General features: G+C 39.9%; 2 protein-coding genes across 2 annotated transcripts in view; both read left to right on the plus strand.

The window, feature by feature from the left end:
* The window catches only part of trpv6 (transient receptor potential cation channel, subfamily V, member 6), a gene marked incomplete in the record, with an annotated part of 35,932 nt that overhangs the window by 1,652 nt on the left and 7,651 nt on the right, over positions 1 to 26,629 (plus strand). Inside the window, 5 exon segments of the mRNA XM_036135113.1 lie at positions 22,892 to 23,039; positions 23,151 to 23,248; positions 23,341 to 23,463; positions 25,229 to 25,369; positions 25,538 to 25,636. Coding sequence (XP_035991006.1) covers positions 22,909 to 23,039; positions 23,151 to 23,248; positions 23,341 to 23,463; positions 25,229 to 25,369; positions 25,538 to 25,636 — 592 coding nt within the window.
* On the plus strand, positions 893 to 15,120 carry LOC118562632 (ephrin type-B receptor 5-like). Its single transcript, XM_036135112.1, is given in 16 exon segments — positions 893 to 1,103; positions 1,472 to 1,593; positions 1,595 to 1,655; positions 1,658 to 1,746; positions 4,126 to 4,207; positions 6,112 to 6,236; positions 6,333 to 6,495; positions 6,980 to 7,094; positions 7,184 to 7,239; positions 8,027 to 8,143; positions 8,223 to 8,470; positions 8,565 to 8,783; positions 8,874 to 9,023; positions 11,803 to 11,987; positions 12,085 to 12,243; positions 13,764 to 15,120. Coding segments are annotated over 16 exon segments (2,193 nt in total). The 5' UTR covers positions 893 to 907; the 3' UTR covers positions 13,870 to 15,120.

Consider the following 26,629-nt stretch of genomic DNA (forward strand, 5'->3'; position numbering starts at 1 on the left):
TTAATGCTTGTTATCTGGGGAGTGTGGGTCTTAAATCATCTGAGATCCATTACAACTGCAATCATTTCTAAATGCATCACTCTCCATCACAGCAGGATGTTTGAAGCTTAAAAGATAAAACAGAGCAAGGGGCAGACCTATTGTACTAAAGCCTCCTGTTATCTGCGAAAGTGTTGATCACTTTCGCCCACTCTAACCCGGAAAACATTTTTTAACATGTTGTATAAATACTATTTCCTTTTAATAGCTTCCTACATTTGTGTTCTTCATCCTTTATTTCAAACACATCACTGCTATTGAAGATAGCCTTTTTTAAGAAATGTGCATGTTCTCTATACTACACGGTTTTGAAGCACTGCCTTTTGGGTGTTTTGATATGCTGCTAGACCAACCCCCTGTAGCAACTATATCTTATCTACAGTGATAAAATTAACTTATAGGTAAACAGGACCAAGACATTTGGTTTTTATTCTTTATTGTATTCCTTCCTTTCTCTATACAGCTAATATCATCCATGTTACCATCTCCATATATGCTGTTCTTAGCTACTGCTTGTGTAAGTCATAAAATTTAAACCACAGCGAGAGGAAGGAGGTCCACAGCTTTGGCACCCTTCCACTTTCTGAGCTCATGATTCAGCAATGAGTAAGAAGACCAGGATGAATAACGAAATAGAGACATCATATCAGATCCTGTTCTAACAAGTCATTTTGTGCAAATCCTTCTCAATTGTTTTGGCAACTGTAAAGCTGGCATATACGCATATTCATTGCTTAAGGTGGCAACCCCATTGTATGTTCTTGCACTGCCAATCTCTACGTTTTTCTTAATAGCTTCTAAACTGCTGCAGACTTGTGGCTTATGAGGATCAGCGATCACATTTGTTGCGTTACTCTGCACCGTGAAAATGCTCAACCATCTTGGTGCCCCGTTTTGTCTCTCCGCAGCTTGTCCTGTGGGCTACTTCAAGTCTGTTTCTGGCTCCGATCCCTGCTCTGTGTGTCCCCCCAACAGCAGAACCAGCCAGGAGGGATCGAGTGTGTGCGAATGTCGCAGCGGCTTTTATCGGGCAGCCAGCGATGCCAACTCCTCCGCCTGCACAAGTGAGCTTTTGTGTGTTTGTTTGTTTATACCCCAGATCTCTTGGAGATGTGCAAGAGGCCACACTGGAGTCAAACCCTTGAAATAATCAAGATGCACAGTCAGTGACCAAATCCAGCTTGTTTTATGGACTGCACCTTCAAAAAGACAAGCTGGGAAGCATTAAAGTTCTGTTCTCGCTCAGCTTAAAAAGCATTAGCATCAAGCTATTTATGACCTTCTTTCCGTTACTTTTTATACATGAATAAATGACTTTGCCAGTATGCAGTCTTTCTTATGTCATAAACTTTTCAGCAGATGCTTCAGTCTAAGTGTCTTCTGCTTATATTATACATGTCGAACACTCCCGCTCGCTCTGTTTTTTTCCCAGCTCCTCCTTCTGCTCCAGTCTCTCCGACGTGGGAGTATGAAAGCGGCGACGGTGGCGTCTCCTTAAGGTGGCGTCCTCCGATGGACATGGGAGGCCGCAGTGAAGTGTGGTACGGGGTAGTTTTGTCGCATCTGCCCCTCCCCCCCTTTCAGCAACCCGGCTGCATGCTCCTGGTGCGGAGAGGGGGGACCTTCAGTCAGCCGTCACAGACCAACCTGAAACAGACTAAAGTAACCCTCAATAACCTGCTGACCAGGGTCACCTATCTCATTCAGGTACGTGTCTCTTCAGGTGATGATAAATAGTCCATAAAGGAAACAAAAGATGATGTTTTGGCTGTCATTGCGTCAAAATCAAAGACATCACAGCCAAAGATTTCAATGCAGATTGAATATCAGAGTGTGTTTTTTTTCCTTGTAGATACTGTCCTTTGATCAAGGGAAGTATCAAGGGAAAAAAGATAGCAATAGATTTGTTTGATTGTGGGTTTAAACAAAGTCAATTCTGGCTGAGGAAGGAGTAATTTGTCCCAGAATAATTCAATTGTATGCATAACCTAAAGACTGCATATGGATGATAGTAGATGGCTGTGAGAAATTGTTTTTGCACATTTTACTAGTAAAGTAACAAATGATAGAACAAATACATGAACAAGTAAAGAAGACTGATTGGTAAAGTGAGAACTTTGACGTAAAGGGAGGACCTTTTCTTAGTCCTCACCTTTTTTCTGGGCTAGTGGTTAGGTTTAGGACTAAGGTGTCAATTGGGTTTAGGTTGGGGTCAGGTATGTACTGGTAACGGTTAGGGACATGGTTCAAAATTAATGGAAGTCCTTTGTATTTAAACAAGGAAACTTGCATGTGCGTGTGTGTGGGGGGGAGGTACAAACTTTGTTAAACAGTAACATTACAAAGCAAAAGGGGAAAGATAAGATGAGGTAAAAAAAATATATATATGTCAAAAATCAATCATTTAAAAGCATATGTTAAAAATAGATACAAGAAAGATTGGAATAAAACAGCTTAAAACTGAATCTCCATTTCTTTGATCCCAAGCTAAGGTTAGCACAGCTAGCTGCCACAGGAATTTAATAAAATAACCGTTTTAAACTCATGACCCATTGTTTTAAAAAATGGTGTGGTTACTTATGATTCATTTATTTCGTTGTTACCAAGTGGAAAACATTTTTGGGGAAAATAAACCTATTGCAGTGAGGTAGCACAATCTTATGAGGCTGTGTGGACTGAATGTGTGTGAAACACATTTGAGGCTGCAGGCCTTCATTATTATCTTAGAGAATAAGCATTCTTGATTGGTGTCATAGCTAATAAAACGATGTTTTAATGTCATCATCATGTATACTGGGGAAGCACTGTTCGGTTTTTACATTTTTCTTATCGTCTATTTGTCATTTTGTGGCCGTTACTGAATATAGGCTGACAAGAAGGCTGCCTACTGGCACGCCCCTCTGTTCTTTTTTTCTATGCAGTGTTTAGGACAAAACGAAGTTATAAATAATTAATGCTAGTAACATAAAATATTTCAACCACCTGGAGAAGGAAAACGCTGGTCCGCCAACCAACTTCAGCCACTTTGCATACAAACCTCTAAACCAAACGACAAACAGACAAATCGTCATGGAGTATGAGCCCCAGGCAGCTCTAGTTTTTAAACCCTTGTCAACTTTTATCACAAAACACTTACGGTATTTCTGGAGCTGAGGGGCCCTTTGATGTATATAGGACACATCCCAACGGAAACATTTTGCTGCCACCTAGTGGTCAGAGTGTGACCTATATCTGGTTGCAGTTTTAAGCTTTATATAAAAGTTTTATAAATACTGTGTTGATTAAACAGCAATACTTGTCCAAAAACATGTTCAAATTCACTTTCAATGCCATGTTGAAGCAAAGGCTGCATTACTAAAATAATCTGCCTAACTGTGACTGGAAAATGTGTTTATCAGTGCCACCCATGTCTAATGATGCTAATTTGCATCACACCTAAATTTTAGATAGATTTTATGGACTATATTTAGATTTTCGATCTTTATTGAATTTAGCCTCTGCTTGACAGCCAAAACACCATAAACCATTTCTTTATATTTCCAATTGTAAATGAATTCATGGAATAAATTAAATTAATTAAAGGCTTAAACGTTGCCACTGACAACAGGGGGGGAAATAAATGTCAGTCAACCCCCAACTTGGCCAATATGCTCTAGATGTTCGCTCAACTTTGTTCTTTGCCACCCTAGAATCCTTGCTCATTCAGTAAAAGCCTATCTTCTCCTTCGTGCTGCACATGCTCTAATTACTGAGCGTTTCTTTTTTTCTTGGTTTCTCTCTTCTGACTGATCAATGAAACAGGTTGTAAATTGAGATTTGAGACCTCTATGTGAGAGGGTATGAGCTGAATTCATTTAAAAGCTGCACATCATCAAATACACACATTTATTATTTAGCTCCACAGCTCAGTTGAAATCATGGCCTATTTCTTATTAATCATGGGGAGATATTTCCCATTCACCAGGATGTGTTGACTTGACACGGTGAATGGCTGTCTTTGTTTCTCACGCATGTCGTAAATGTCAGCGTGGACTCTGAATGTCACATCAGTGTGTGTGTGTGTGTGTGTTTTCTTCATATTGACAGGTGCAAGCCATGAATGAGGTGTCATCTTTGAGTCCTTTTCCGGCTCGATACACAAGCATCAATTTCACCACCAGCCAGTCAGGTAAGAACGGGACAGAGAGGATGAAAAAGATGAGATGAAAGAAAGCAAGAAGCTCTGCATGTGCGGATCCTGTCTGTGTGGGGGGCTTTCTCCCCCTTCCTCTTTTATCTCTTTCGGTGCTCCAGCCCCATCTTTTCTGTTGCCGCTCTCTGGACGAGGGGTCGCTCAGGGTTTCAGCGTCCTGTCAGATCTCATTATAATCACCTAGTCGGAAGAAAGGGACGAATGAGAGATGGGAAGACAAAGAGACAGAAAGAGAGATGAAAGCAAATGAGCTGGGAGACGAAAGGGAAACTAGGCGTCGTGCAGATCAACTGCATGATTGTATCGCTTTCCAAGAAGCCAATTACAACAAAGAGGAACTTTAATTTGTCTAAATGATTTAAAAACTTTGTGTCAGGCCTTCTGGAGTGTATTGATTAAATAAAAGTGATGTCTGTAGCTTGAGAAGCCTTGCCAGCAGCCCAGCACAGTGACTGTAACAAGATCCTGCTTGGCGCTCCATAAAACTCCACTTATAGACGCTGATGAACATCCTCCACAGGTTTAGTAATACTGCCCCCATGTGGTTACTTTTCCTTTTCTGCACAACTTGGCTAGTTAGGAGCTTAGGATTTAATACAGTTGCAATATAATTTCATTAGTATAATTCATTGTAAGCAAGTTCTGGTTCATTGTCAGTATATTTTAATTCACCTTAATTAAATGTCCTTCAGCTAACTGCAGTTCAATTGAGATCAGTTCATGCCAACACAAGCCAATTTACTGTATTGATCCTTTCAGAAACACACACTTCTGAATAAATAATATCTTTAAAAAAGTACATTTCATTTTTATAATTTAATTAAAAAAAACTAATATATGGCATAAACCCTGCGCAGATAAGTGGGTATTGGATAGCAGGTTTGGTTGTGAAATGGATCTAATCACACACTGTGATATAGTTAGAGTGTTTTTTATTTTATTTTGGCATTAATGATAAAGGTTTGCAGCTAATGAAAAACCCACATTCAATTTATATTTGAATATTACATCAGAATAGCAAATATACTATTTTCAATACAGAAATGAAAAGTAGATCAGTGTACTGGACAGGTATATGTGCTCCATACTTGTTCAGGCATCCTTTTGCATGAATAGCTGCATCAGTGCAGCGTAGCATGGAGACGCCCTGTGGCTCTGCTGAGGCGTCAGGTGTTGCTTAAACACCAGCCTTCTGCTCGTCATTGTTGGTTCTGTTGTCTGTCGTCTTCCTGTTGAAGATACCACATAGCCTCTCAACTCGGCTAAGTTAAAGGCCAACACCAGCAGATGAAGGATGCTCCTTTAAATTTTGACTGAGTAGAAACTTCACACTGAAGATCGAGCATTTTGGATTCTCTGCCTCTTCATTGTTCCTCCAGACGCTGGAGGATTTATTTTTCAAATAAAACATTAAATGATTTTTTTACTTTGGATCACTAAGCAACAATCGTGTGTCTTTCTCTCTCCTTAACTCAGTGGCTTAAAACCACAAATGCAAAAGCCGTAGCTGGTGTTCAGGATACGTCTGTATGTGGTGGCTCTTAAACACCCGCAGTATGCCGCATTTTGTAAATTAAACCCAATGTCTTGCATGATTTTGGCTGTGCAAGCCTTCCAGGGATAATACCTGTTGCTTGTGCACCTTTTCCACCACACTTTGTCCTTCCATTAAACTTTCCATTAATATGGCACTCTGTGAACAGCCTGCTTTGCGACCTTGTGTGACTTGCCCTCCTTGAGGAGGATGTTAAAGGCTGTCTCCCGGACAATTGTCAAGTCCAGCTAAAATTTCTTATAACATTTTTGCTGCTCTTGTATTACATTTAAACTTTCTTGAGGTTGGATTTAGCTGAAATCACAATCAATCTCGTCCTCCACAGTTCCCAGTACGGTTCCCATGTTGCACCAGCTGAGCCGAGCTCCTGACTCCATCACGCTGTCGTGGCCTCAGCCGGATCGACCCAACGGTGACATCCTGGAGTACCAGCTGCGATATTACGACAAGGCATGGTTGAAAACAAGCAACATTTCATATCTGTCCCATTTTTTTTTCACTCTGTAAATGAGAATGAATAGGACTTTCTTTACCTTCGTGCCTCAGGGTTCAGACGTGGACAGCGCGATGATGGTGTACAGCGAGACCAACACGGTGACGGTCAACTCCCTGATTCCCGGTTCCATCTACGCCTTCCAGATCCGAGCACGAAACGAACGAGGCTACGGTCCATACAGCAACACCATCTACTTCACAACGCTGCCGCTAGGTACACCAGCTTGTTTTACTGTAAAAAAATGCTTAAAAAACTACATTTAGATTTCTTTTGTAACATCGTGAAGGAGTCAAATTGATTCAGGGTTATAATCCAGATTTAGTTTTTGTTTTGCTTTGTTTCGTTTCATACCGTGGTCTGCAAAAACAAAATAGAGGATCCCATCTTACGTTCAGCATAAAAATATATATCACATTTTGTTTCTTTCTAAAATGTTTATTTTTATTATTTTAAAAATATACTTAAACTTGGAAGACTAGGATTTGGATATTTTGAATCGTGACAAAGTGCACCTGAAGTTTATTTATCATGCTCTAATAAGCAATTAAAGTGACATATATAACTGAGCACAGATAGATTTTATGTGCAGTTTCATATTTAAAGACTTAATGCGTTCAGACGCCTTCATAATGAGACTCCTGCTACAGCAGAGGTTTGGGAGCATCTTGGCTTCACTCTACTCATGTGTGTCCCGCAGAGGAGCATTCACAGCAGATCCAGAATCGACTCCCTCTGCTCGTCGGCTCGGTGATGGGCGGCGCGGCGTTTCTCCTCGTGGTGGCAGCCATTGTTGTGGTGGTTGTATTTCGAAGGTGGGTCTTTAACAACGTACGTGCACGTATTTGTGTTGTCAGTTATCTCAATCTTTTAGAAATGACACGCTTTTATATTCACCCTGCAGCAAAAGGAGAGAGAGCCCGTACAGCGACAGGCTTCAGAGGTACATCAGTAACCGGGGTGAGTGTATGTAACTCAATGAAACCTGATTAGGTTTGTACACACTGTATATCGGTTGGTCAAATTGTTGATTTTTTTACCCCCAATAATTGCTTCGTTTGATGTTAAAACTTTCCAGACAAAATGCTTCTATTCAAAGTTAAACCCAAAAATGTTTATGCTTATTGTTTGCGTTTTTTACATGTTTTCTACCAGGCACAGATGAGCGGTACATAAAAAGTTTTGTTTGAAATATAACATTTATTTGAGAAAGGCTAAGAATATGATCAAATATTTAAAACATTCGCAGCCTAGCCACAAGTAATAAGATAATTTATCTAAATCTCAGTCTTTAGACTTAGACTTAGACTTAGACAACTTTATTGTCATTTTGTGTGCACAGAGTGCGTACAGAACGAAATTACGTTTGCATACAGCTTGAGAACATCACAGTAAATTGCACTTTAGTCCAAATCGCTGATATAGAAATTACTGGAGCGAACCATGTCACGTGATTTTCATGAAACCCAAAGAGACGAAATTAAGCTAAAGGAATCATAAAATTAACAATTTAAATAATCCAACAAGATGTGGAGGAAAAAAAAAGATGCAAAATCTATAAATGACTGAATCATTTGTTATATTGCATTTATCTTTATTCATATAAACACTAAGTCAGTGGTAATTGTATGTGTTCAAATGGCAATCCTCCCAAGATTGTGATGATAATTAACAATAATAAGTTATTTGTGTCAATACCTGGCTAAAACCCTCGATTTCCTTTTTAAGATTTGATTTGTTATTCCAGGCGGTGTCAAGTATTATGTGGACCCTTCTACATATGAGGACCCCAGTGAGGCGGTTAAAGAATTTGCCCGTGAAATAGATCCTTCCCACATCAAGATCGAGGAGGTGATCGGTGCAGGTAGGTTTGAGACCCTCCTGAGCCTCTGCTGTCACGTCCTCAGCTCAGGTGAAACTGGTTTGACTTTGTCGCCACTCAGCCCAGTTCGGTGAAGTGTCTCGTGGACGCTACCGTCCCGTGGGCCGCAGGGAAGTCCTGGTGGCTGTGAAGACTCTTCGCTGGGGGGCGTCCGACAGAGAGAGGGGGATGTTTCTCAGTGAGGCGGGGGTCCTGGGACAATTCGATCATCCCAATGTGCTGAAGTTGGAGGGGGTTGTCACACGGACCCCTCCGGAGAGGATCATCACTGAGTTCATGGAGAACGGGCCCCTGGATGCTTTCCTTAGGGTGAGCGAGCGTCACACTCTGGAGTTTTCTGTTGCCGTCTTCACCGTCAGACTCCGTGTTACAAATCAAACCTTCTGTTCTGCTTCCTCTGCAGGAGAACGAAGGTCAGTTCAGCGTCCTTCAGCTTGTTGGGATGCTCAGGGGAGTTGGCGCCGGGATGCGGTATCTCTCCGAGAGAAACTTCGTTCACAGAGACCTGGCTGCCAGAAACGTGTTGGTCAACTCCAACCTGGTCTGCAAAGTTTCCGACTTCGGCCTCTCCAGACTCATGAGGGGTCTGGACCACAACGTACCCACGTACACTGCCTCTCTGGTGCGCTCCGGGGACCTCGGCTCTCGTCTCATTTGGTTTCTTTGGTCAGTGATTGGCAGCCTGACAGTGTGAATCTGCGTCCTCCATCAGGGCAGCAAGATTCCTGTGAGGTGGACCGCACCCGAAGCCTTTCAGCATCGAAAGTTCAGCTCAGCCAGTGACGTCTGGAGCTTCGGCATTCTGATGTGGGAAGTGATGTCCTACGGAGAGCGTCCGTACTGGGACATGAGCAATCAAGAGGTGAGGAAGGGACTTGGTGAGCAGTTAGCTACTCCACTCTTAGATCCAACCTTTTAACTTAACCTTGGATCCACAAAGCGGGATTTCAGCGTTTCCCTTTCATCAGTTAGCACAAACATGTATCCAGAACCTTTTATTGTATGTTTGACTGCTTTAAAAGCATTCGCCTCACCGGCATACCAAAGGGTATATATGTCGGGCTTATCAGCACTTCATATGCTTTCAGTGGACTGTTTTTTTGTTTTTAACCCTCAATTGGTTGCAGCTGTTGCATTCAATGCTATGCCCTCACGTGAAATGCTGCTTTATGTTTGTGTTTTCATTGTCAGTTGCCGTATGATTAATTGCCCATTGGGACATGGATGAAGACCAGAAATATCTGAACGTGTTTAAGGTTCAGTGAGTTGTGCAAGCCAGGGATGAACCCTCCAACCTTTTGATTGTGAAATAGTCATCCTAACTGTTGGGATTGTTAGAAATACATCAAATTAAGTGTCAACGCCTAAGAATTTTGAGAATAACGCAGGAAGCATAGTAGAAATAGGGAGTAACAACACACAGATCATACCCCTTTAATACAGACGGCATCAATGAAGGTTAGAAGATGGCTAGATTGTGGCAAATCCTGAAAACTCAGTTTTTGTGTGAAAGCAATCTTATCTTCATATATGAGGTTTTTGCATCTTCACCATCAGTTTCAGCCCAGCTATGACGGAACGAGCACCACCAAGACTTTCTTCAGTTTATCAGGATCAATCAAAGGATGCAGATGAAGGGTTTTCTGTACAGGGTGCTGCACAGCACCTGTTACGTCCCCTGGCTTAGTCTCGGGGATATATTGGACGGAGGGGATATATGTTTATGTTGGCCCAGGCCAACATAAACAAAACAACCCTAACCAGAAAATAAAATAAGAACTTACCTAACAACAATGAAAGCAAAAAAAAAGTACAAACCTACAAACTAACCTAAACATAACAATCACATGAACAGGAGAAAGCTGGGGTTAAACCAAAAGGCAGCTCTCCCCTACCAACGCAGTCTGACCAAGTGTACATAAAAACAGACAAAACAGGCATTTGCACTGACAACATAGGCAAGAGGCACTGAAGTGCAACATCTCAGCCTTTAAATGGGACACAGATGATTGCTGATTGAATGGGACTTTTTAAATAAATTTAAAACATCTACCTTGGAGATGTAACAGCACCCTAAATGCCATTCTGCAAAACAATCATAACATGATTGATTCATCTGTGGGCAACATCTCTAGAATTTCCCCTGATAGATGGGGGGTTTCTGTCCCTTCTCCATCAGTTTCAATCATAGGTGGGTTCATCTTGGTAAGTGTGATCAGAAAGAATCATGCTGATAAAATGTAAAACCTGATTTTTTTCCTGACCTTCGTCAGCTGATGTCACCAAGGCTCCCCGAACATGTTTATGAATTCTCCTGCAACTATTGTACAATTCATGGGAAGCACATTGCATTTGTGGTGATAACCCAATGATCTCCTATTTTATCATTCCTTTGGCAGATAATCTTATTTTCCTGCTCAAATCTAGGACTAAAACACTCATTTTAAGAACATTTTACTTATTTTTAGATAATTTTTTGCAGTGTGGGGAACCATTCATTCTCGATGCAATCCACAAGACTCTTTCTGGCTGAACCTCCCTTAGGTTGACAGTGAAGGGGGCTTAAACCTATTACAAATAACTCTAATTGTTACGCTTATACAGATTGAACCTGTTATTCAAGCCAGACACGGAGTACGATCAAAAAAGGTTTATTGGGAAAAAAATGTGAATAATGGCAGATGGGCTAGGCAGGCAGGAATGGGCTGGAGACCAGAGGATACAGGTGGTGTAATGAGCAGAACCAGGATTGATCAGGAGTAGCAGGCAGAAACTGACTTGACCAGATGCAGCAGACAGTGACTAACGTGAGCCGGTGAAGACGGCAGGAGCTGACTTGAATAGATGATGCAGGCAGGAGGCTCACCGGAGCGGGCAGGGCAGGCAGCAGGACCTCACAGGAAACGGGGCAGACTTGATCAGCACACAGACAATGATAACCTTCAACAGTGAGTGCTGATCACAAACAGAGAGTCTGAGTCCAGCAGGATGAATATACAGGAACTGGGTAGGTCGAAGCAGCAGTGTACATAAGACGAGACGTTCTGGCAGTGAGTGGATGAATGAGGCGGGTATATGTACGCAGGTAAGTAGAGTTGACTGTAATTGGTTGCAGCAGTTGAAGCTGCAGGGAGATGACTAAGCTGATTGGATGGCGGCTGAGAGGTGACAGAGCTGATTCCGGAAACGACCAAACAAAAAATTGAACAAAAACTGAAATTGTGACACAAATCATGAAATAAAGATACAGAAACCTGAACTCCAAAACCTGTTAGACAGACTCTACGTGCTCCTGTTGTATTAACTACTACTCAGGAAAGTCAAACAAAATGTTGTGAGAATAATTTCTAAATGCCGTTATATCATTCTTTTCTAGTGAAATAAAGAATTATCACTGTTTACTTTAAGGAAGTGTTGTACGATTGGTTAAAAAAAAATACACATGCTGATGCAACATAATCGGGCTCTTTGCCTCTTCTTCATGAATATTATAATAGCTCACAAAATGTCAAAGTGTTAAAATCTCCATATTCTTCCTCAGCTGCTCTTACAAGCACACAGTGACCTTTTCCGGTAGACACGTCTCACATCATCTTCCCTGCGTATACATCCGATGCCTCCCCGTGCCTGTGTGTCTGCAGGTGATGAAGGCCGTGGCGGATCAGTATCGGCTCCCTCCTCCCCACAGCTGCCCTCCTGCCCTCCACTCCCTGATGCTTCAGTGCTGGCAGGCCGAACGGGGGGAACGGCCGGGCTTCGACCAGCTCCTCTCCTCTCTGGATCGGCTAATCAGGCACCCCGCCTCCCTCAAGGCCGAGCCGACTCGGTGAGACGGCGGCTTCGGAACGCGTGGCGGGCATCAGCTGATGGGCAACGTGCGTCACTCATAATATATCTCATTTTCTGGTTTTTGACATTTACAGAAGCTGCTCGCAGCCGCTGCTCAGCCCCACCCCCACGGACTTAACGGCGGTGGTGACAGTCGGCGACTGGCTGAAAGCGCTGAGGATGGAGCGATATCAGGAGGAGTTTGATCGAGCAAACATAGACACGTTAGACAGAGTCAGCAGACTCACTATGGAGTAAGTAAAAAGGCTATTTCTGTCCAGAGAGAAGCTTGCATGCACTCATGACGGACATGAATGTCATATTCACGTGGATCTTTCAATTATGCATTTGAACCAATCATTTTCACTGGTAAAATAATAATAAAAACAACAATCTGGGGCACAATTTTGAATTTGTTAGGGATTTCCTCTAATTCAAAGGGGAGGAAAAAATATGCACACTGGCTCAGGGATGCATAATTTGGCTGAAAATTATTCATAGCCCGGTCAGATTTGGTTTCAAATTGTTTTTGTTCAATCAAGAAACTTGCTTTAGAAATATTGCAGGTCTCATCCTAAGAATGATAACATCCAGAGGTGTCAAGTTTTAGAAGAATAGCTGCTTTGTAATATTTTAACAAAAGTGGCATGTCCAAAAAATAAATCATAAACTTTTCAATAATCATTGGACTGACCTTTTTTTTTATTAGAGTAATCAAATGCTTTTTTAAATTGCAAACCAGCTTTATTCATCTTTCTACTGGTAATCATTCAGATGAGCTCCCAGGCCTCCTTGACATTTCTTTTTTTTATATATATATTTTTTATTTAGAAAGACAGATTTCCATCACATTCAGTAATCATGGCTTTACTCATTTAAGATTGTATCTGAGGATAAAAACATAAAGTACAAGTGATTTTATCCATGTTGCCTTTCTGGTATTTTTACAGAATTTCACTAACTTAGTTATAAATGATAACAAAAATGAACAGAATCGAACAATAATGGGAATTGCACCACCTCAAGTAATGATAACCACAAAGACATAAGAGGGCAAGACATATTTCACAAGAACAATCAAGTGAAGTCGGATCTAATTGGTTTTACATAACTTGGTCCAGATCTTATAAAATGTTCCTTTTTCAATTTGGAAGGAAAAAGAGATCCTTTCCATAACATAAATCTGGTAAACAATTTCAATCCATTCGTTGATAGTTCCTTGACATTTCTTAATAATCTTTTCTTCCATCTACAGATTATCTGTGGGATGGAAAGGACAGATGAAATGTCTTTTTGGAGGAAACCTTAATTCATAAATGTTTGGCAATCAGTTATAAGACGTATATTTGTAAAGCATTCTTAGGTTTTAAAGCCTCACGTTGGTCACACCAAACTGTAAAGCATGGTCATGGTAGCATCATGATGAGGGTCAGTGGTAATGGTGCATTGAAGCAATGCAAACCATTCAAAAGGGGATTGAACAACAAAGAAGTAGGACTACTGCCAGATTTTCAAATCTTCAACCCATATGGTTCACACTTGGACACCATTACAGGCTCCAACAGAATAACGATCCAAAACACACCTCCAAACTGGTTTGGGAATGGATAAAGTGGACTAATAGTAAATATTTGGAATGGCCCTGGGGTTGAGCCTACAGAATATGAATAAAAAGCATCAACAATTGTCCCTTGATTCCCCTGAACAGCTTGTTGCTCACTGTTAATGCACTCCCCCTCTGCCCCCCCCCCCCCCCCCCTCTCCTCTCTCTCAGAGATGTCCAGAACCTCGGTGTGAACCTGTTGGGACATCAGAGGAAAATCGTCAGCGCAGCCCAGCAGCTCCGCTCCCACCTGATGCAGGGCCAGGTGGAGGTCTGAGGATCCGTCCGCAGCACAATCTGTTCCGGTTTTCACGTCCCCTCTGCTTGTTGCGTCTGGTTCTGCAACACTTTTTAATTTCATGGGGGCACTTTGTAAACCAAAACAAAAACCGCAAATCAGCTAGAAAGGAGCACTCTGAACTGTATATTCCTGTAAACCCAATACACCACGGTAACTGAACACCCCTCTCACCGAATGACAGGCGACAGGTGCACCATGGGAGCTGAAGTCCGGGTCAAACTGAGGTTTGGAAAATTTCTGAGACGGAGGACTTTGAAGATGCTTTTTTTTTGTTGTGCTTTTCACTAGTCTTTACTTCATCGTTCTTTGCCCTATTTCTCTCCACCTCCTCTACAATGATTCCACCCCATTTCACCCCATAACAAGTTTGTCTTAGAAAAATAAAAAGCTCAAGGAGATCCTTCCTCACAAAGAATTGCGTGAAGACAATCAAAGCTTTTTTTTTTTTTTTTTTAGTTATTTGTAAAGCTGTATATTACTTCCTCTCTACTTAAACAACCAAACTACCTAAGCAGCTGACGGTGGCTGAATGAGATTCCACTGTTTGCTTTCAGAAAAAAATGTAAAGTTTGTTTAGTGTTCATGCGATATGTGACGAAACGGCAGTCTAAATTCAAATTTAGTCAAAAATGTTTTTGTACGAACACTCTAAGCCATGTTGTGTCCCTTGAAATAAATTTTAAAAAAAAGCATATCCAGGGTCTTAAAGCAGCTCCTTTCTTACGGATCACTCTCAGCGTGGAGCACCTCGGTGACAACGAAGCTCCCACACTGTCAAATTTCACCGGAGCTGTGACAGAAACAGAAGCCAGCAGCCCCGCACGTGTATATTTCACACTTCACCTCTGTTTCGTTCGATTGCCTGAGTAAAGACACCGAGTCACTGGAGCAAGGTGAATGTGAGAAATGGGAAAGACGGACAAAATCTGATCTGATTTACACCTGGAGGGAGAAAAATGCTTTGTGGCAGTTGGACAGGAGCACGTGTGTGCCTGAGCGTCTGTGTGTTGTACGGGAGGCTGTGGTGTCGCGTTCACCAGGATCTTTGCTGTAATATGACGGTATGTGTGTGTATTTGTGAGCGAGTGTGTGTGTGTCTGTGTGTGTGTGTGTGTGTTAGAGACGAGTGTGTCAGGCTACACACACTTCTAGCTGTTAATTTGTATAAGGGTTCACCACTATTCTGTAATTGTGCAAATTTGTAAAATAAATATGATTTTATTTAAAAAAATGGAAGATTTTTTTCTCTTTTCTTTCAGGTCAGCTCTGGTAATTACAGTGACATGGTAACATTTTAAAGTTTTTGGAACAACTTTTAGAGATTTTAATAATTCTATAAATATAATTTCGAAATACTGAATCACAATGTACAAAAAAAGCTGCTCAAGTTTTATTTGTTTTTTTTTTTTGTAAGAATGTTTTATTAAACTACAAGAATTTACATAAAAGAAAAAAGAGTGAGCCATTATTCATCCATATTTTTTACTATTTCTGCTCTTATACAGCGCCTCAAAAAAGTATTCATGCCCTGTGATTTTTTTTTTAAGTGTTTTTAACAACCGAAAAAAATTTTGTGTCTTTCTTTTGGGCTTTATGTGATTGACTAACATAAAGTAGTGCCTAATTGTGACAAATTGATATATTAAAGGGTAGTAGGTATGTGTAGTCAAGCCCTTTTACTTTGCTACCTCTAGCTAAAAACCAGATCAAGAAGGATGGATGGAGTTTAACACAGGATGATCTGGAAAACAGCCTGCTAGTGGCCACGGATGGAGTCGTTTGAAGGATGACATTGCCTTGTAAAAGTGTGGAACCAAATCCAATGGAGATCTCTGGCAAGACTCAAAAATTTTCGTTCGAAGACATTCCCCATCCAATCTGACTGAGCTTGAGCTGTTTTTGCAAACAAAAACCAGCTATCATTCAATGCTTTGGATGTGCAATGCTGATAGAAACATAATCCAAAAGACCTGCAGCTCTAATTTTTTTTTTTAAATATGTGGTTCTGCAAAGTATCGACTCAGTGGGAGGTTGGAGGGCTGAATAGAAATGCCCTCCGCACTACTCAGATTCATGTTAGTACAAACGTTTAAAAAAGCGTGCTATGTTTTCTTGCAAGTAACAAACATACAGAACTTTGTGTTGTTCTATAACCTTATATCCCAGAAAATGCATTGAAGTTTGTGTGACTGTAAAATGTCACTAAATGTAAGGTTTGCTAGGGAGGATGAATATTTCAAAGTAATGCCTGAGCAAATTCTCAGTTATCCGGGTCATCGCAACAGCAAACAGGCTCAAATCAAATCGGAGGCAACCAGACTCTGAAAACGTGTCGATACCTATCCAGGAGTCTTAGTCGATTCTGGTGGCTTGGACGTGAGCAACCTGCAGTTGGTGCGCTGCTTAGTAACTCCATTTCAAGAGTTTACAAGAAGTTTTGAATCAAAACGTGACAAAGAATGCTTTGTCCGTCAATCAGTATAAAACCAGTCTCTTTCTTTTTTCTTTTTTTTTTTTTGGTGATTTTTACAGAAATACTAAAATCAAATTATATACTTTTCCAGATTTTTTGCTGCTTAGGAACCTCACAGGGCTGTGATGGAGCATATCCTGGCATTTGACAATAAAAGACAAGTAAATATCTATCTCTTTCTGCTATCATTCGGAAAGAGACATGGAGCACTCTGGACAAACCATGTGTCCATCACAGGGTAGCAGAGAGACAAACAACCATGCAAGCACACACTTACCTCTAATGTCATTTTGAAATAGCTAATCAACCTAGCAGTTTTTGGATTGTGGGAGAAAGCTTGAGTATCTGAAGAGAGCATGCAAACTCTTTGAAGGAACACCCCAGGCAGGGATTCAAACTCGGGACCTCCTTGCTGTAAGGCATCAGTGCTAGCAACTGCACCAACATGCACCCTATAACCTCTACATATTGAGAGTTTTACGGTGTTCTTTTCTTTTTAAGCTTTCCCATTTGACAGTCTGAAAACTGTTTTGCATAATTGATAACATTTTTATGTGGGTCTGTCCCAGATTAAAATGTATTTAAAAAACATTTATGCTGGTGTATTTGAACAATTTTCCATAAAATCTTGGGTTTAAATAATGTTTTTATGCATTCTGGGTTTGCACGTCCTAAACAAAACCAGCTTTGTAAGAAATAAATCGTTTTTAACTGCACGGTCACCTTGGTGTGATATCACCTTGACTGTGTTACAAAGTGAACTTGTTGTTCCTTTTGTTCCACAGATCAGCAGTTTTTAGCACAATCACAGCTCAGGATCTGTTGGGATCAGCACCAGTCCAAAAGCAGACTCTGGTGTCCCACACAGCCCCCAGCTGCGGATGGCAGAACGGATCCAAAACGATACCAAGATCGCATACGCATCATAAAACTTCACCCGCATGTCCTATTTTCACGGTACATCCGGCTGCAGAGCAGTTGGTGACTCGTCTGTGTATGAGTCCTACCAGACTTTGGTCATTATATAATCTGATGCATTTGGAGATTTGTTTTTAATTTCATCATAGTTTGCACAAAATGTTTCATAGACTATCATTTTACAATTTTAGCAAGTAAAATGTTTGCTTTTAAGAATTAAAACACCAAACAGCTTACTGTTTATTGACTAAGCTTTACTCTTAATATACTTGTTAAGCATTGATCATGCAAAATATTCAGTGATATAGGCCTACTGTAAATATATTTGAACAATTCCAAAAACAAATCTTGGTATCTGCCTGACTCTTACTTAGGAGCGTTTAGAAATGGAGACATTTTGGTGAAGTAGTTTTACGCTGCAGCTTTGACGGAATACAAACTTGTCTTCAGTTTCTTTGCATTAGCATTTGTTAGGAAATATTAATGGAGGCATGTTGTCCAGTTCACTTGAAGTTTTGTGGTTTGATCCCCAGCTTCATCATATCCTGAGATCCATTTGGATTGATCCATAAAGATGTGTTAGTCTCAAGGTAATCATGTTATTTTATGGTTTTTGGATGCATGACATTAAACTCATTGGAAGGTTCCTTACAGAAACAACCTGTGATGAAAAAGGACTTTAAGTCCAGAAAGTTTAACATGAACTAAAAACCGCTGGGGAAATATAATTTGGGGTCAATTTAGGGTTATTTTTTTATTATTATTACTTTTTTTTATTACCATGAAACAGTTGACTGTTAAGTGTGTCCCAGTAAAACTGGTGTAGGCCTATAGGGTAAATAGCTGTAAATGTGACTAATATCCAATGTCTACATCAATAAACAGGAAATGATCAGAGAACAACAACAAAAGTTAACAACCTTATTATTATGTGTAGTAGGTTTTCTAACCAGTCATTTCATTTGAATAACAAAAGTATTACTGAGTACATAACACTATAAAATATAACCATTCTGTGTCGACTTTATGAGCAATTATTTGGTCAAAGTGTAAATGTTGTACAAAGTAAGCACCTGCTTGTGGAAATTAAATTAAAAGTCTAATCCAGTTGCTGATATAGGCTGATATAGATTGCAAAATAAGACCATAAGACCATAAGCTGTATTTCTAAACAAGTAATATTTGGTTTAAAATACATGATTTTATATTTAATTTAATAAGATGCTATGATAACGTCATAAGGTTAACATGGGAATGTTGAACACTTAGCTTATGCAAGCTATTTAGCAGCTAGGAAGCTTATGTGGTCAAAAGTAAAAAAACATATTATCTAGTCTGAATGTAAGTCATAAACATAACTGACTGACACCAATATTACTATGCAGCATAATTTTACCATTTTACCATGTCTAAGTTCACCCAATGGACGAGGATCGGTGAAGTCTGATTAAGTTGTTTATGGTTCAAATAGCAAATTGTAAAGAATAAACAGGCTCATTCTGGTCTCCTCTTCTACCCAATAATGTCACAATGTTTGGTTAAAGCTTCTGTCCGAACAACATCAACCCAGCATTTTAGTTAAAGAGATAGCCCAACAGCTTTTTATTTTATATATTTTTGGTGGGTCTATATTGCGAAAACCTTGCCTTTAGTTAGCTTCAGAAATTAACATTAGGAGGCCTTGGCAGCTCTTTTTCCTATGGTATTAAAGTGATTTATGGCAGCACCATCTGCCAGTTGGCTTGAGGGCTCTTTGTACTATTGTTTGAGGTATTTGAACAACCTGATGATGGCTAGCAAAATAAAAAAATATTCCAACAGGTAAGTTCTTTCTTTCCACGAAAAGAACGTTTGACAAATAGAAGAAAAAGTATACTGTATACTGTATAAAGTATACAGTTATGTGAGAGAATAAGGAAATGCTCAGAAATCAGGGTCTAATGGTTCTTATTTAGCACTAAAATTAACCTTGCTTTACTAATTTCAACAACAATCAACAATGCGTGTTCTAATGCAGGAAGAAATTAGATGTTCCTTTAAATCCCTCACCAGACTCATAAGCATCTACAGTTTTCCATCAGAAGGCTTCAGATATTAATTCAATTAAATTTTATTTATATAGCGTCAATTCCCAACACGTCATCTCAATATCCAACATGGTGTTGAAGTAAGAAGGTGCTCTTACTTCACAGTCAGGGTCTGAGCTTTTCTCAGAAATGTGAAGTATTAATGTTCTAACCATCTTCACCTGATTTAACACAGCTGTGTTTAATCTTTGCCATTTAGCTAGGAATACATGTGGGGGCATTATAATAATAGCAATATTATTATATGTTAGTGACAATTTTAAATAGTCTTGTCATTAGTTTTAATTGCTTATCTATCTGACTTAAATGTCAAAGTGTCTTTTAAATGTATATTTAATACATACAGGTCTTAGTATGTTAGAAAACACTCAGCAGACGTGAAATTTTCCACCTGACCAAACAGTCTCATCAGGAGTAGGAATCAGATTCCATTACAATTTAAAGATGTTTGAATCTGAAAAAATAAACATTTGAAATGATTAATGTTTAAAAATTAAACTGGCTTGTTTTTTTTTTCTTTTTCCTGTGAATTATATTTCCCTTCTGCGCCTCTCGCATAATAATCATTTAACACTCTGGGATTTGAGCAGAATGAGTGCCAGCTGTCCCAAATGTACCAGCTGCAAGTGTAATGACTGTTTTCAGCCGCGGCCCTACTCAAATTAACACGCCGCTGCTACACGGGCCCTGAAACACTTGCACGAAAGCCACAATGTCATGTTTTTTATCGTGTTATTGTTTCCCTATAAAGACATTAACGGCGTGGAAACCACCAGTCTTTATGACGGCGCTTAAAAACCGGTGCTCCCCGTCGGGTAAACAGCTATTATCTCCACAATATGAAATGACGGCCACATGTGCAGTCATCACCGGGGCCTCCTATAGTGTCTGCCTAAACCCTGTTTATCCTGCGGCTAACCTCCTTTCCTGAGTCATGAGCTATAAATGATTCAGAAAAATACTCTTATGCTACAACCTGGGTGACCAGATTGTTGTATAATTCTACTGAATCAGCAGTTTTGACATGATGCTGCTGCGCTGGAATAAAAATCAGCAAAAAGTCTCTTTCTTGTGACAAATGAATGCCTTTTTGTTTTGTTTTTATGCTGCTGCGAGGAAAGTGACACGGCCTCGCTGGAGATGACGCTGCCGTCCTCTAAATGATCATTATGGTCTTTGAACTGCACCAATTACCGTTTTTGTGATCGCTCCTGTTGACACATGAATGGCACCCGCAACAGGTTAAATCACTGTGAATGGAGCTGCTTGGAAAAGTGTTTGCTCGACCAAGCGGCAATAGGCAGGGAAAAAGACATCACCCATCGTCTTCTTACTTTCTCCAGCAATTTCTTCACATTTTTTTATTTATTTATTTTTAGCAATTGTGCAAAAAATTCTGCAGCGTGGACCAAAATGCCTTGATGAGAGGTTTAGATTACAATCCTGCATTCAAGCCATTTCCAAACAGGTTTTCCTTACAGTTCACCCGGAGCAGTGACCATTATGTGAGGACTATCATGAAGCTGCAGAATTTTCATAGTGGCCATGCAGGTTTTCGTGGTATTCAAGAAGAATGCAGAAAGGCCTGGTGACGGCCCTCAGATACACAGGGGCTACACACCCCTGTTAAAATGGCAGGTTTTTGTGATGTAAAAACATGAGACCATGATAAATTATTTCTAAAGATAAGGTTATGCATGTCCTCCACAACTCAACTTAAAAAATGAACCAATCTGTTAGAAGGAAGCTGCTAAATTGGATAGATGTGGACACCCTTGCAGACACACTTTGTTGAAACGCTGTTTCGATTTCAGCAGTCAGTCTTCCTTTATCGGAGTCTGTCAGCAGGCATCGCCAATGTTTGCTCACGCCACGTTGTAAAGCTGGTCCAAATCTGTCAGGGTGCAAAGACTTTCCCGGTCCCCAGCTTTCTGGTCACAGATTTTTTTTGTATTCAGTTCTGGTCTCCAAAACTTTGATTTTCCTCCTATGAAGTCATTCCTATGCAGTTTTAGATGTACGCTTGGACTCACTGTGATGCTAAAATGGAAAAACCCCAGTTCATGTTCAGCTTTCTAATAGACAATGTGAAAGTTTTGGATCAAAGCAGAAGGATGTTTGAAACTGTTCATATTTTCATCTACTCTTGTACAAAAAGCAACCCCAGAGCATGATGCTGCGCCCACCCTGTTTCACAGGAGGCCTGGTGCTCTGTGAGTGGTGCCAAATGTACCCTTTGGATTGTTGTTAAACAATTTCAAGATTATATTTATTAGATTTATTAGTCTGAGAAATATTCTCCAACAAATCTTTTTTTATTTCTTTAAGTCAGATCTGGTTATTTTCATTGGAGAATATGGAGAGGTCACATGAGGAAAACAACCAGTCATCATTGGAAATTCCTGCAGCTCCTTTATTTTTACCGACGGCCTCTTGGAAGATTCTCAGAGCAGTGTCAGTCTTACCATTTCAATAATTTTGAAACATCTCGTCTTCTTAATATCCCTTTTGTCTCACAGTTTCTCCAGTTACTAGTAACTTATCTAATTGTCTCAAGAAATACAAATTAGGCTGTGGACTTTTTATTAATTAATTGTGCTGATTGATACATTTGTCACAGTGGCATCTTTGTGATCCTTTGTAACGTCTCTTTAAACCGAGGCGTTACCTGGAGGATACAAATGTGTTAAAGTAAAGAAAATCCAAAGAGGAAAGATGAACTTTAATGTAGGTTTATCCAATTAAATTTTAATTGGTTGCAGGAGTGAACTCCAAAAGACTGAATGCTAAAAAGGAATCTGAAGATGTCAGAAAAGTGCTGGTTTAAGGGTATGCAAAGTTATTGCATGCTTATTTTTGTGCTATCCCCTCTAACAGGTTGGTTTGTTTTTGACTGAAATCATGCAAAAATTATGTTACATATCTGGAAAATGTTTCAGATTTATTAGAATATTTTTGATGGGGGTGTGCTCACTTTGGAGCCGCTAGGAAGTCGGCATCCCTTCACTTTCAAGATGACTGAACTGTGCCAGTAAATTCAAATCAGCATGATGAAGACTTTCCAGGTCAACAATCGAGCTGAAGCTTAAAGCACAACTTTCTCTGTGGTATTTCTCTAACCAGGTACAATCTACCTGCTCATTACCACCTCACTGTCCCTGCCTCACCTGTCCACACTCCGCCCATTCATTCCCGGTGCCACCACGCGTCTCCTCCCCTTCCTTGTCGGGGTCGTATATAATAGGAAAGCCACAGAGATTCACGGCCACTCAAGGATATTTCCAAGGTACTGAGCCCAACTTTCAAGGGTTATGACTGAGGAGTTATAGAAGAAGAGGAGCAGCAGTAGCACTTTTGTTCTTTGAGGGTAAGGTGGATTTTCACTTTCAAGTTTCTAAAGAACTTATTTTTGTTTCTAAAAAATCATGCACAGACTGATACAATACTGTGCATATATAGACCTAAATGTGTCCTTTTTTGCTTAGAAATGATCAAAACCCTTTTATATCACTCCTTTCAGTTGAGCATCAGGAGTCAATGTCTCCGTCTCTGGCCAGATCTGCTCCCAGCGAGCTCAACCACTGGTGGACCCAGCTGAGGTTTCGCCTTCAGAACAAAAAAGGATGGAATGAGATGCTAGATGAAACATTTCTCTACTACACAAAAAAGTATTTTCAAACCTGAAGCCACTACAACAGTTTTTTAGCCAGAAGTTAGGCTGAAAGTTGTGTACAATGCATTGAAAGTTCATGTTTTGTGTCTCTCTTGTTGTTTTGCAGCATAAATGACATTCCTCTCTTCTACGCGGCTAAAAACAACAGCGTTGGCTGCATCAAGAAGCTACTAAGCTGCTCTTCCACCAACATATTTGAGAGAGGTATGATTAAAACATTTTTAAATAAAAAAAAAAAACTATTTTTGTAGTGTTTTGTCATCAGAGTTCACGTTAAAACTGCCAATATCACGCAGGGGCCCTCGGAGAGACGGCTCTTCACGTTGCTGTGATGAACGACAACCTGGACGCTGCCGTGGCTCTGATGGACGGAGCTCCTGATCTCATCAATGAGCCAATGACCTCCGAGCTTTTTCAAGGTTCGAGAGCGTAAGCACATTTAAACTCAAAGAGGGATGCACCTGCACACAATTAAAATGTCGAAATCCTGCTGTAAAGGGAAGTAAATGTAGTTAATATGCAGCTAAACATGGGGGAGATTAGAGGAAAAATCATGTGAACTGCAAATTGAGTAAAAAAAAACATACTTATGCTTTGAAGTAACAAACATGTTAAATGAGACCACATCAAATCTTTAGACGAAGCAACGTTTGTTGAAATTAGATTAGATTAGATTCAACTTTATTGTCATTACACAGGTACAGGTACAAGGCAACGAAATGCAGTTTAGGTCTAACCAGAAGTGCAATAGCAGCAAGTGCAGGATAAACAATGGTTCCATAAGTACAGGACATGGGTTATTACTGAATAAATATGGAGATGTATACTATTATAGACAGAATTTCACTGATCGATCGATCTGTCCTATAAGTATAATATATAGATAACTAGTATTGTGAACTAAATTTACAGCTGGATATGTACCGAATATAGTATACAGGTGGGGATTGCTATAAATAGAGTTTTACAGATATGTACAGATATATATATATATATATATATATAGATAGATAGATAGATAGATAGATAGATATAGATAACTAGTATTGTGAACTAAATTTACAGCTTATTACTAAGTAAGTCCAAATGAACAATAAATCATCCAAGAGTTAGTCTTCAGAGCCTCTTCCTGCAGTAGAGGAGAGAGACGTAAACAACGAAACCTAACGTTTCATCAGCTGGACTCACTCGGTGGGTTTCAGCTGCCCATGACAACATGGCCATTGATATGCAGATGGGCAGAGAGAGTCATTTTAGTTCCAGGCTTAACTTTCACCCAAGTTAAAAATGATTAGTCTCACTGTTGTTCTTGGTGGAAAGCAGGAATTTCTAACATACTTTGAATCCAGCAAAATGTCCTGTGCTCTTAGAAATTGTTTGGTTTGTTCACACTGTTGGGAATTAGTTAGAATTAGTCAAATGAGAAAGTTCAAGGGTTAGCTTTTAAACAATGCTTGAATAAATGCGATAGCCTTGAGGGAAAGCCTCGCTGCTTCTTAGTATTCACACAAAATTTACAAGAACCACTTGTAATAATAATGTAATAACAGAAAAAGAACAATTATCCCTACAGCTTTTAAAGTAACACAAGATACTACTTATCACTTATAATACTATCTATAATGCGTGTAACCTAAAATAAAGAATGCGCACCTGCTGAATTTAGTAGCTTCTCTTCACCTGCATGCTGATGAGAAAATTATACGTCTTTGTTGTTCTGCTCTTGACCATTTTCCTGAGCAAACTTTTACCTTGTTTCAAAAACTAGAGTTGACATGCATCTAACTTTTGCTTGTTCTTTATTTTGGTTCATGTGATCCAAGCCAAAGTATAACTTTATCTCAACAAGAAGAAATAAAGGAATGGGCCCAGGCTTTATTTATTTAAATTCTGATTCGTCTATATTAATAGCGCACCGATTCACAGTATTTAGGGGCGCTTTACAGGACAAACAGGTCCAGTTTGTACCCGGTTTACTTTAGAAAATCCTGTTTGGTCTAAATCTAGTTCATTTCAGTCCAGTTTAATCATAGAGTCAAATTCAGATCCAGTTACATACACACAGACCTATACATGAATGAGTGAATAAATAAATAAATATTTAGACTCCAAAGAGCTGCCAGGCCTTCTTTTAAGTTGTAACACTTTCTGGAATGGCCGTAACTTTGTTTATCTCTGCCTCAGGCGTTACTCCTCTCCACATTGCTGTAGTGAATCAGAACCTCAACCTGGTTCATCATCTGATCAGCCGCGGAGGAGACGTCATCAACCCTCGAGTCACTGGTCTGTATTTCAGGAAGAGGATAGGAGGACTTTTGTACTGTGGTAAGTCAGCACAATCTCACAATAATAATGTACCAGGGATGCAGATTTTTAGGGGGTATTTTTATTTATTTTTTGGTGTCTGTGCAGAATAAAGTGCTGTGTTGTTTTTGCAATGTGATAAAAGGCATGTAGTGTATTTTTTTTTAAACACCTACGTTTGCTCTACAGGTGAACACATCCTGTCTTTTGCTGCTTGCGCCGGTAATGAAGACATCATCTCCATGCTGATCGACGCTGGGGCCAGCACCAGGATCCAAGATTATCTAGGTTTGAAGTCCTAATTCAAGAAAAGATTTTCAATTTCTAGAATTTAATTGATTTACATAGTTAGATGACACATGGTTCCAACTAAAGCAAACCATTCCAGATAATATTTTTGTGTTAACTCATAAGGTGTGTTTCTATGCAACCCTGAACCTTCAGTGTCCTCTTCCTGTCTTCATGTAAATGACTTTTGCTGCTATTGCTGACTGCTGACCACAGACTGCAAAGGAGCTGAATATAAGGAGGTCCCCTAGCAAAGATAATATAACAAGTGGTTCTACCACAGCAAATCACTGGATGGTTTCTGTAAAGTTAAGCCAAATTCCTCAAAAAGGTTTGACTGGAATGAGTTTTAAATGTCTCTGGGATGCAGATTTCCACATTTACTCAGTTTTATTAGGGAGGAGAGATGATTGGGAGCTTCAGTCAAAGTTGCAACCTGGCTTTCTACAGCTGTAACAAAACTGACATCCCTCCAAACTGAGAGGAAATATTTAAGAAGAACAGATGTTTAAGAAGTGAACCCAATAATATATGACTAAAAAAAAAAGCCTTTGCACATATTATATACAAACAGCAACTTAAGTAGAGTGCTTTGATTAAATGGGATGAATTCAATTATGTGGCTGCTTTCCTTCCGGGTAGAAATGATTAAAAACACCCTCTCCCCCCACAAAGCTCCACCCTGAAGGTTCAGGGTAATATGGTGATTCTAACATCCAACAATTTTCTATGGGACATTTCTTGATGGCCCCAAATTAACAGATCAGGAGGAATTGCTTTTTATTTTACCCTCATTCTTCTGGGTGAAGCTTTGTTCAACGTAGGTGTGGCAACTTGTCGCCGGTCAAATTTGCCATTGATCAATTATTTGATCAAACCCGTGGCGCGTATTGATATCTTAGACTTAGACTTAGACAGACTTAGACAAACTTTATTGTCATTTTGTATGCACAGAGTGCGTACAGAACGAAATTTCGTTTGCATACAGCTTGA

The sequence above is a fragment of the Fundulus heteroclitus genome, chromosome 3 (genome assembly GCF_011125445.2).
Source record: "Fundulus heteroclitus isolate FHET01 chromosome 3, MU-UCD_Fhet_4.1, whole genome shotgun sequence".
NCBI lineage: Eukaryota > Metazoa > Chordata > Actinopteri > Cyprinodontiformes > Fundulidae > Fundulus > Fundulus heteroclitus.